Source organism: Solanum stenotomum, chromosome 4 (genome assembly GCF_019186545.1).
Source record: "Solanum stenotomum isolate F172 chromosome 4, ASM1918654v1, whole genome shotgun sequence".
Taxonomy (NCBI): Eukaryota; Viridiplantae; Streptophyta; class Magnoliopsida; order Solanales; family Solanaceae; genus Solanum; species Solanum stenotomum.
Window position 1 is genome coordinate 50,386,000 of NC_064285.1, and position 12,617 is coordinate 50,398,616.

At 33.6% G+C, this 12,617-nt stretch overlaps 1 protein-coding gene across 2 annotated transcripts; it reads right to left on the minus strand.

Moving 5' to 3' along the window:
• Positions 1-17: 17 nt before the first annotated feature.
• On the minus strand, positions 18-7,695 carry LOC125861868 (shaggy-related protein kinase epsilon). 2 transcript variants are annotated; one of them, XM_049541773.1, is made up of 14 exons: positions 7,470-7,666; positions 5,995-6,032; positions 5,680-5,880; positions 5,504-5,596; positions 3,796-3,855; positions 3,351-3,623; positions 3,090-3,161; positions 2,958-3,014; positions 1,819-1,959; positions 1,671-1,721; positions 1,490-1,585; positions 1,317-1,400; positions 336-438; positions 18-254 (listed from the first exon to the last, which is right to left on the minus strand). In XM_049541773.1, the coding sequence occupies exons 3-14, from the start codon at positions 5,797-5,799 to the stop codon at positions 172-174; spliced, it is 1,233 nt and encodes a 410-aa protein (XP_049397730.1). In that variant the 5' UTR covers positions 5,800-5,880; positions 5,995-6,032; positions 7,470-7,666; the 3' UTR covers positions 18-171. The 2 variants fall into 2 exon arrangements, with proteins under 2 accessions (XP_049397730.1, XP_049397729.1); XM_049541772.1 differs by lacking the exon at positions 5,995-6,032 and having other exon boundaries at positions 7,470-7,695.
• Between the last annotated feature and the right edge of the window lie 4,922 nt (positions 7,696-12,617).

Genomic DNA, 12,617 nt, shown 5'->3' on the forward strand with positions numbered 1-12,617 from the left:
GGGGGAGAGGTCATCAGCAAGTCCAATAAAGTAGCATTTGCACAAAGAACAACTTTCACAATGTTTTTGTCAGTCAACAGTTGATATGGGAAGGAAGAGATGTCAAACAGTTGATAATAAACAAATTGGTTTGCCAATAAGTATACTAAAGATACATAACATTCACAAGGTTTAGAAACCAAGGGAGGTACACTGCTTCTTAGCATGTTCTGGTATCAGTTTGTTTAAGAGCTCTGCAGATGCTCCTTTCAACTCTGTAGATGAAATTGCACAAAAATAAGTAACCAAGAAAACTTCAATTCCTTAAAAGTACTGGTAAGGGAATATGATTAAACCTTGAGGCCTGAAGTTGAAGAGAGGTGGCAATGGTCGACCATTAGGGAGACGAGTCTTAGGGTCACGGAGCTCATCGAAGAAAGAGTGGGTGCAAGCCTCCAACTGCAAATGGGAATCAAATACATATTACAATAGCTTAATGGAAATTGTTTTCTAATAAGTAGAACCAACATTGTCTTGCATGCCATACCAAACATGAAAGAAAGGTACCTTGCTCTTCATCATTTTTATGCATTTAAAATGCATCCAAATTATGCAATTAAATGATTATAAAAACATCCGACTCCACAAGTAACAAAATCTATTTCATAGAATTATGTTATATAACAGAAATGATACAACAAGATCATATCAGGATGCAATTTTTTTTGGACAACTATCAGCTGCAAATGCACTTCTCGGAAAATATATCAGCCCAAGAAATTAGAGAATACTAATTCTTAAGTTATGAAACAACTTCTTCAGAAATGACATGACCTGTTTTCTAAAGCATTTTAAAGGTGTAAAGATGTGAAACTAATTTTTCTGTTGTTACTGTTAAGGTAGGGCCCTTAGGTAGCTTGGCATAATTTAAGATGGGAACAGATTGTCCAGTGTTAAGAAACAAATAGGGGAAAAACAACTTTAAGGCAACTGACAACCTATTTCTTTTTTGTTCTTTGTTTGGATAAGGGAAAAGACATAGTTGTTTCGATGGGAAATTCTAAACAAGGCCAAGTAATGCACACAATACAAAGAGCATGTGGTCCTATTACTCTGATGAGTATGAAGTCCTTAGTTATTCTTGGTTCCACAATCATCTAAAAGCAACTCCAGAGGAAAGACTCCTAAATTAACCTTCAGAATCATACAATTGTTTGTTCCCCTCACATTGTGGTCTGAAGTTTGACCAGGTACTACTGCGTAATATGGTTTCTTGATCTGCCCGGTTCATCTATATTTGCAGCTGAGAAATTGAGGGGAAAAAAGTTTAAACTTACCGCAGTAGACCGCAAATTTGGAGAATACTGGAGAAGCCTTGACACAAGATCCACAGCTTCAGGAGGCATCCGCTTATGAAAAATCTGGAATAAAAAGAAGCAATGAGTATATAAGTGTGTAAGGAATGATCAGCACTGTATTCTCTATGTAGGAACAGAGACAAGAACCTCACTTTATGCCAAGGGTGAGCTTTGATTTGTGGGAATTTGAACTCGGTGTAATTTGGATTCATACACTTGATTTCCTCCCGAGTTGGTGTTCCGAGAACCTAGACCATACAAGATTTCAGTACAATTGCTTTCTGCAATCTGGAGATCATGAAATTAAGTTCATCATTACTCGAGTGAAGATACCTTGATAATTTCCACGAGCTGATCAACTCCACTCTCACCAGGAAAGAGGGGCTATGGATATTGTAACAGAAAAAGATTAGAAAGATGTCAAGAATTATGAAATTGTTCCTGTCTAGAATTAAAGAACAAGATTCTGAAAGAATAAGACCTGCCCAAGAAGCAGTTCAGCAAGGACACAACCCACAGACCAAATGTCAATTGCAAATGTGTATTCAGTTGCTCCAAATATAAGTTCAGGCGCACGATAGTAACGAGAACAAATGTATGAAATATTTGGCTCGCCTTTGACCTGAAGGATAATATATAACTTTAGGCAGCTATTTAAGAGGAACATGAAGATCAAAATAAACACAAGATTGAGCTGAAATCATCTGATACCCCCGAGAAAAATGCAGTCGAGAAAAGAATAAAGTGTGGACTTTTAGAAGAATTGATCAAGTCTAACTTGATTGACATTAATGAAAAGCAAATTTTTTGTTCAGGTAGAATCCTTTTTTGATATTGTACAGTGTTGAAAGTTACTTGTTTATCATTTGGTTGACAGACAAAACTGGACCAGAGATCATGATCATGAAATACACTCATAAAAAATAAGAGGACTAATTCATAGTAACTGTAAGTGCTTCACCTCAGAAACTAGAACGGTAGAAAAAGTATGAAAAAGTATGAAAAAGTAGAAAACAATACCGATTTACTATAATCCAAGACACTTTGCTTCCCTAAATAATCAGGGGACAGACAATGTAACATCGTTAAAAAAAAAGAAAAGGGCAGACCGGTGCACTAAGCTTGCGCTATCAGCAGGGTCTGGGGATGGGCTGGACCACAAGGGTCTATTGTACGCAGCCTTACCCTACATTTCTGCAATAGGCTGTTTCCACAGCTCAAACCCATGACCTCCTGGTCACATGGAAGCAATGTAACATTGTTCAACTTCTGTAAAATCCTAGTAACTATATGACAAACATAACCATCACTTGTCACCAACAAAACAAATGCGCAAAACCACAACTGTTTCCTGATTTATTTGCAAGTGGATGATAGTAGTGCACAACCACAATGACTCATCACAAAAGATGGCACACAACCATAGTCATTCTTGGTTTATAAGACAAATGTTAATGGGGATTCCTTTTCTTCGTGAAATGGGGTAGGTGACAAAAGTAGCATACATTAACTTCTAAGTTGCAAAACTGCTGTTACTGAATAAATAAACGTTGTGCTTTGTAACTGGAGTTAGTCAACTTTCGAATAGTCACAAACAAAAATTTTACAAGTTACAATTACCAGAACTTTTGCACTCCCGAAATCACAGAGCTTAAGCTGGTGAGTATGTGGGTTGACCTGCCATGGAAAACTGCAGTAGTCAATATCATAAACCTTTTAATAGATAGACTCTTAAGCTTTGAAAAAACAGACCAGTAAATTCTGAGGCTTGATGTCCCTGTGGCAGACTCCTATCCCGTGTATGTAAGCCAAAGCTCGGAAAATCTGAAGAAGTGTATAATCAATAAACACTGATTTGCAACAAAATATCTATAAGGTATTTGTAACAAAAAATACTAACAGTCCTGAGCTGCAACAGTGTCAAAAAATAAAACAAAACAAGCTGCATCAAGTCCACCTTCACTTAAGTTTTGCTATAGAACATGAATTTGCTTTCAATTTAAAATGGAAAACCTGATATGTATAGAGCTTGACATAAATCATTGGCATCCGTTGGTTTGCTTTGCTGTAATGTCTCAACACACGGTAGACAGTCTCAGGTACATATTCAAGAACCAAATTAAGATAAAGCTCATCCTTTTCTGTGGTTGAAAAGAAGCAGTGTCTCAGTGAAACAACATTAGGATGATCAAGAAGGCGTATTGTTTGCAATTCCCGATTCTTGTATCGCTTATCCTGTAGAACTTTTTTTATTGCCACAGTTTCTCCAGTTTCAAGGCATTTGGCCTGCAAAATACATACACGGTTTCCAAATCAGTAACAAATTTGGACTTATAAATCATCTGCTAGACAAGTTATGCATAGAAACAAAAGGATATTATATATATCCCAAACCCTTAGCTTACAATATGCCTTAATTAACGGTGGTCATCATTTGTAAAATATAAACAGTTTGTACCTGGAACACAATTCCAAAGGAACCCTGTCCAACAACACGCTCGGCCATGTAACTAATGGTCTGAATGGCAAAAGAGAATAAAAATTAGTAAATAAAAACTTTTAACACCACAAAAAGACATCAAGGAAAAATGCATAAAAGGTAACGTCAAATATTTGTAGAGAAGTAAGATGACACGAGAATACTGGGTTGGTTACAGAGACATGATAATTATGAGCGTTGAGTGAGTCAGTGCCACTACACTGAATTTCCATATTCCCTAGTATAAGTTATCCTCTGAGAAATATTAATGTATACTTATGTGTTCCAAAAACTCTCTAAAATATTTGCATCCTTCCCAATTCTCATATTGATTCATCTCGCAGATACTATCTGCGATTTTATCGATAGATTGCAATTATTTACCACCATCATCACCCCCTTCACGCAATTACCATTCTCCAGGACAGTGAAAAGGACATCGTTGGATGAAACTAACCATGCAGGATACAAGCAGAACCAAAGAGAAGGACATAAGATATCTCTAATGCACATCTTGCTGAAATGCCATCCAAACTTTACAAACATGCTTCGAACATAAAAAATTGTCTAATAATATATTTGAATAAGAACTCGTTCTTTTTTAAAACTTAAACCAGATAAACATATACTATTAAATCATACAAAGAGAAAAGATGGAGTCCTTTTGTTTTGGTTTCACACCCGGTGTCCATTACCCATTTTGGGGTCCAAATAATTCAGATTCGCACAGGGAAGTCCTACCTATGGGGGGTAAAGCGCTCCCACTAAAGGTGACTCCATTCGTAGGGGTTGAACATGAGATCTCTAGTTAATGATGGAGGGTACTTATCACGCCACCACAACCTTTGGTGATAAGTTGGATTCTTTCAAAACTATTTACCCCTCTGTAATGGTGTGCAACAAAATGTCTGCCACAGGATAAATAGTCTATGAACAGAATAATAATTAACTGGAAAATGAAAAGATCTCTACAGTACATGTTGTTGCTGCTTTGAGAAAAAATGTTAGGTATGTATGTGTTATATATATACATGTTTCCCCTTACTATTTCTTCTTCTTTTTTGAACTAAGAAAAGGTAGTACATGTGCCCCTCCTTACTCACCTCAACATGTATTTTTTAAAAAGTGCTTTCTCCTTTACCTTTTATGATAATAAGGTAAGCATCCAGCTCTGGATCAATTAAATGTCATGAGCTGACCTTCTAAAAGTAAAGATTAAATATTCGGTCAATAATATAATGCACATAAGATGCAGGAAATGATAGGGGAGCAATATCTAACTTTAGTTACCGATATTCAGGCCAAAAAGGAAACAATTTCAATGAGAATAGCTCATTGAATCTATTGATCAATTCAAATTTTAGCTTTGACCTAAAATATTACTTTCTAAATTCCTAAAACAAAAAGAGACTAATGCAAAGAGATTTTTGCTTAACTCAATAAGATCAATGCTTCTGTTAGATGACTCCAGACCTTGCATATTGTCCATTTTTTATTTTTTTAATCTTTTTTCTTCAATGATAAATTATTTATCCTGTTAACTTGTAGTACTCATCAAATAAATATAAAAATCGGAGGATATTAGTCATGTAGACAGTATCACCCGATTAACAAGTGTAACTAACATATTTCTAGAGCTTAAACCCAATATTTGAAAACTGAGCAATCAATGATTAAGAATTCTTACCTGCTTAGGCTCACCATTTTTGCCCCCAATAGTTGTCACAATGATGTGGCCCTTTTCTGTTCCATTTCCGTCAACTACAGCTGCTTCCATTTCCTATCAAAAGTGAAACTGCCTAAGATAAATCAAGTATACATAGACAACGAACCAGGATATGCAGTCCTCTTCCCAGAACCAACCTTTTCTGCTTTATCATCTCTGATCTTCATTTCATTTATTTCTTCAGGAAGTTTGTCGACAAGCATGGCATCAGTTTGAGGTTTACCACCTGCTGAAGGCATTATACAGCCAGAAGCCATATCGGGAACAAAGATAAGAACTTGCTTATGGTAGTGATCAATGGGCACAACTTGAAAGACAGATCATCAGCTTCCAAAAACCTGGGATGCAATGATATACAAAAATTAGAAAAGATGCATCTGATACTATCTACATTTTAAAGTTGTCGTAATTTCTGAACCAGGAAATGGCATACACATTCGTACAACATTGACCTGAAATGACCAGAATAGAGCCATAGCCACTTGACATTCTGTTGAGTAAGAACACATAGTAAGTATTGCAGACATAATACTGCTAGTTTGGTTTTTTAATGTTTTTGTCATCCCAATGGTAAACTCTGACCTGTGTGCATAAACTATTTATTATATCATTACCGAGAAGTTTGTGCGAAGAAACATAACAAAGAAAACTTCAGTGTCATTGCTTGCAAAGCTGAAGTAGGATTTAGTATCTTTACTCTCACAGTGTATCCCTTGATTGAACATTTGACATCAGGAACAATATGAATGATCAATTAAAAAAGAAAATTGTCAGGCTAAATAGTTCCCTATCGTGTACTGAAAAAACGTTCAATAACATAATAATGATTGATCTTCTCCAGAGCTTGAGAGGAATTAGGATCCCAAATAGCATTTGAACACACCAACACTTGTTAGAGGATATAGATTTTCAAGATCTCAGTCTGCAAACTGCCTACCACTTTCTCTTTATGCATCAACATTTAATTGACTTACAAAACTTAATAGACAGTACCATTCCATCACCAACCTCTTCATCTCCCCTTCACCCGTCAAGCCTCACAGCCCCTGAAAGTTCCTGATCACATTTTCAGCCATTCTATGAAAATAAAATAGACAGGCAGTTTCAATTCAAATCCCAAAATAGATGTAATGACTCCAATTTTAGTGATCATCAATGCTTCTCTTCTGCTATTGACCGCATAATTTGTGCAGTCTTTCACTTCTTGATTTATATCATCCTCCTGAATCCCCCTTTTCATTTTCAAAACCATGGTTCAATACTTGAATATTTTGTTGTCTGTATCACCCTTAGTTGCTGAAGAACCTTCACTAGCCTCCCTGACAGAGTCCCCAAAATTTTGGTTTATTTGAAAACATGACTAACAATATCCCAGCCATTCTTGAGCTTAACAATTATGGAATAGCGCGGCTTTCCTACTATCAGGATAGAGTTGCAGAATGGTAAAAGAGATCCTATATCACCGGCAACACGAAATTCTCAAGACCATTTCATGAATTTTTCGATCCAATGCAGCCAGAGTATCCCTAATTGCATCTGCACAGGATATCACCACAATTCTCAGTGGTATAGCAAAATGAAACCCTCCCTTCCCTTACTTTTTTTTTCTTCCGAACTTTAGGTCCCTGAATGGCTCGTAGCCCATTTATTCGGTTTCAATCCTAGAACCAAACTGAAGATCCTAAAAGCTACTGATGCACTTGAGTACAGACCAAAAAGTTAAAAAAAAAAAGTTGTTTGTTATGGGGACAAGTTTCCATCTTTATATGATCGTCAAGACACAACCGACAACTTACAGCTAAAAATCAGCTAATAGAATCATAAAATCAAACTGAGCTGAGAAAAACACTTTTAATTGATATAGCTGTAATGTCTGTCTACTTTTTAGCTATCATTTCTATAGAATAGGGAAGAAGACAGTACGTACCAGGAGCTCAAAGGTTGTAATAGTTGAAGCGGCAAAAATGGCGATCGGTGAAAAGACGAAACCCTAGAAGAAGAAAGAAAAAGGAATCTCCGGCAGGTAAAGTTGAAAAATGGGAGTTTTGCTCAATTTTCAAGGACTTTTCATACACAAACTTTGACTCACTGGAAATTCTGCTTGGAGCAGAGCGGACCCCAACTGATTTTATCAATTTTAGTTCATTGAAGTATCTCAGTTACGTAACAGGAGTCTCTTATTACACGTGTCATTATCTCGTTGGCTTCTTCATACTTACAGTAATGACTCTAGCTGTTAGCCATGAATGAGCCCCTCTTTTCATATTTTTTTTTCTCCCAATATATAAGATCAGACTTCCAATTTTATCCACGTGGCTAGAAAAAATGTATACTCCCTCCATTTTAATTTATGTAACATATTTCGAATTTGAGATTTAAATAAATTTATTTTTGTCGTAAATTTTTTAATATATATTTTTAAATATTTTGGATTGTCAATTATTGTGACTTATAGTACTTTTTACGTAATTTACAAATATATAAATTTCATTTTTAAAAAATAAAATATTTCATGCTCAAATTCCTGATCAAACTTAAAGAGGTCGTTTGGTAGCTGGATAAAACAATATTTATTTATGTATTAAAATTCGTATAACTTATACTACGTTTGGTAGGTGGATAAAAAAAAGTTATTCGTGTATACAATTAATACAATGTTTGGGAGGTGGATAAGAAAAGAATTATTCATATATATAATTAATACAACGTTTGGTAAGTGGATAAGAAAAAAATTATTGATGTATAAAATTAACACGACGTTTGGTTGACAATTTTGAAATTTGCATAACTAATATATGTATAAGTTATGAGGAAATTTGTGTATTATTTATGCGGAGTAGAAGGTGAAATAATTAATACGTGTATAGCTAATACATGTATAAAAATTTAAAATGACAATATTACCCTTATCACTCCCACATGACTACTTTTTTTCTTCTACATAATTAAAGAAATATTTTAATTTAAATACAAAGTTAAAGAAGGAAAAATACAAAGTTCAAGAAGGAAAGGATATAATTGTAAAAAAGTGTTATACTTTAAAAAATATATAATTTTTTACTAATTTTTAATATAAAAACAAACATCCAAAGAAATAATTTATACATAACTAAACTCCGTATAACTAAACCATGCATAGCTAATACTTGTATAATACCCTTATCACTCCCACATGACTACTTTTTTTCTTCTACATAATTAAAGAAATATTTTAATTTAAATACAAAGTTAAAGAAGGAAAAATGCAAAGTTCAAGAAGGAAAGGATATAATTGTAAAAAAAGTGTTATAGTTTAAAAAATATATAATTTTACTAATTTTTAATATAAAAACAAACATCCAAAGAAATAATTTATACATAACTAAACTCCGCATAACTAAACCAAGCATAGCTAATACTTGTATAATTAATACATGCATAACAAATACCCACATTACTATTACATGCATTACTAATACTTGCATAACTAATACACACATTACTAATACCTGCATAACTAATATTTGCATTACTAATACATGTATAATTATATCCAGCTACCAAACAACCCTAAAGTGTTTGACTCTCGAAAAACGAGATGTGTCACATAAATTGGGACACGAGGAGTATATTGGTTTGGTAAGAGAAAATAGGGATAATTACATTTTATGTGATCTAACTTATAAAATAGCCACTAAATGATAAATTTTATATATTTAATTTGCATTTAGTGGAGGTCTGAATCTAAATGATTCAAACATTAGACCATTAAGTGTATTTGTTTTCATTAAGATTTAAGCACCCAATTGATCTGAATAGGTCTTAATCATTAAGAATTATAATAGAATCTTAATATCACTAAGAGGTATTCTTGTGTGGATGATATTTATAATCGCTCTATCCACAAATCACAATCACAATCACCAGCCACCACCACAAATCACCTCTATCATCATCACCACCACCACCACCACTAGTGGTGGATCCAGGATTTAGAGTCTGTGGGTGCCAAATAGACTTATCGATTAAATTAATTTTATATTTGATTAAATTATTTGTCTTTTCGATATATTTCATAAATCAATCAATAAAATGTAAATAATAAGATATTACACTTTTATTGAGTATTTAATCAAATAAAAGAAAAGTCAAAGGAGTAATAATGTAATTAATTTAATTTAAGTCAATAACAATTATAAAAAAATAAAAATAAAAATTGTGCCAGCTGTTTTTCCTAAAAAAAACTTGCTTGGAGCCTTTTTTTTTTTTCTTAAAAAACATCTGCATCAAATTTCTCAAAAAAATAGGTACAAATGGGATTCGAACCCGCAACATCAGCCTTCTAAAGTTGCCCTCCTACCATGGCACCACAAGACATTTTTGTTCTATGGGTGACATGCTTTATATTTATATAAATATTATATATATATACCTATGTATATAGAGTTTTCGTCGAAGTTTGGGGGTGGCGTGGCACCCCCAAACATCTGCATAGATCCGCCACTGACCACCACCACCATTGTCAACCACTATTATCGTCATCTATCATTAACCACATTTGTCATCACAACCACCATTATTGCTTAACCAAATCATTTTTTCTCCCAATAGAAAAGACAATAAGTACAAAATAGAATTGGAATTCAGTGATGTTGAATCAACAGTCACCCTGAACTCTGGCAAGACTCTTCAAGCCTGATGATTCGGGGTGTGCAAAAATTAAATAAATCTAACAAAAAATGTTATGATTGATTTATTGCTATTAGATTATTGGGGTAATGGGGTTTTAATGATTTTATTAGAAAAACTAGGTTAATGGTTTAATTTGGGTTTTTCAATATTTAGTTATTGGGAAAATCGATAAAACATTAAGACTATAGTAGATTACTATTTTATCTCTACATAAATATAAAATATTAAGATAATAACAATAGTCTCATCTCAATATCATTATAAGATATCTCAAAAAAAAATATACTAGCAGCTACATACATTTTACGTCTCAAGACAATATCAAATCAAGATCAAAATCAGAAAATATCAATAAACCACATTCATAAACACTTAATCATTATCACAATCAACCAATACATCATGTAATGAGAATGAAATTAAGGTATAATGATTATACAATGCATACTATCTTACCAAAAAATTGTAGTCGAGATTCATAAGGAACTCACAAAATCCATGTACCCATTATGTATCAGATAACTTTTTATCGGAAGTCCCCTGAATGAAACATCTTGTACCGTACAAATCTATTCCACGAGTATTTTGGATGAAACTTCTTATACCCGATAACATTTATATCGAGGGTATCTTAGATGAAACTTCTTGTACCAGATAACCCCATACCGTGAATACCATGAATGATCCTTTAATGAAATTTATCCTTTTACTTCTATAAGTCAATATGCTTTAGATGCAATCCAAACACAAAAAATCTTATATTGAATTTAATCATCAGCATAGACAATGAAAAATAACTCCAAAGTATTCAACAATGAGAATAGAAGTTGGAGAAAATTAAATATCAATTCATACACAAACCTTTAATTAAATGTGATTTTTTTTTATCAATATCAAGTGATTAATTTCAAGATACATACAACTCATAAAATTTAATCAATTCATTATTTCTTCATTCTCACTTTTAGATCTTCCAAGTCTAATAGAAACTGCAAAGCAATTCAATGCATAACTAGTACATCAATTATCATAATCTGATTTTAAATCATAAAGGAGAAAAAAATTATCAACTATCATGTATATGAATCAAGATAAGTAGCATATTGATCACGCCCAAAACTCGTCCTAAAGAGGATAAGTGGTTGCTATAAATATAATTCGATTTTTAAGTCTACAGTCAAATCCCACAGAGAACTAAGATTTAGTTATAACTATTAAATATCACTAAGAAAATAGGATTGAACACTTATTTTATTTTAAATATTAAGATTCTTATTCTAACAAAAAATATTAAAGCAATAAAAAATAGCAACTAAAGCGAATGGGTTGACTTCAAGATTAAGGAGGCATGGAGTTATGATTTTTCTGATTGTCATAGTTCTTCTCGCTATGTTAGCTATGATATTGCTGAATTTATCTCTATCAATCATGAATCTTCTCTTACTGCAAATATCTCTCGATCAAGTGTAGTAATTTCCTAGCGTTATTCTCTCAAACAAACTCTAGTTAACCGATTAATCTATTCACTTAGATTGCATAAAGCTTTGTTATCTCTATCCTCATGTAACACCTCGAAAGTTAGAAAATCGAAAAGGAAAGAAAATGTAGAACAATTGACTAAAGTAAGGTTCTACGAGTCCAACCTATGGATCGTAGAAAGTCCTACGGACCGTAGGAAGGAAGTCGTAGACCAGTGTTGAGTTTTGAAAAATTAAGTTTATGAAAATTGAACTTATGATTTGACAGAACGAACCGTAGAAAGTTTAACGGGTCGTAGGACTAACTCGTAGGATTGATTCAGAGATTTGATTTAGGACATCAGTTCCATGAAAGGTTTTAACGGGTCGTCATTTGTTTTATGGACCGTAAGAAGGTTCTGTATAAAGGTTCCAGACTTAATGAAATTTTGGAGTGAACCTTGGGCTTTACCAAAAAGGTCTACGGACCGTAGAAAGTTTGAAGGATCGTAGAAGGTCTAGTGGGAAATGATTGAATATTTGGTTTTCTGAAGCTGGTTCTACGATTGTCCAGTACGGACTATAGAAATTTCTACAGACCATAGGTTACAAATGTAGGACTATCCGACAGTTATTTTTAAAGGATATTAGGGTCTTTCTCTATGCATTTAACACTCATACTACATTGTTTTGACCCTAATTCTAAGTCCTATAACTACTCTTCACCCTAAGAAATTTCCCAACTCTTTCATTTCCCTCAAAATTCCCAAATTCTCTCCCAAGTTCTCCTCAAAATCCTCTGTCTAGATCAAGGAAGAAGCTATGATTCTTCAAGTTCAAGTCTCCTTTATTCGGCATTGCTTAGGGATTCAATCAAGGTATGTTGGAAGTTCATCAATGAGTTTCATTCCCCATTCAGTCCCCAAAGATTCTTCAGCTCTCTAATT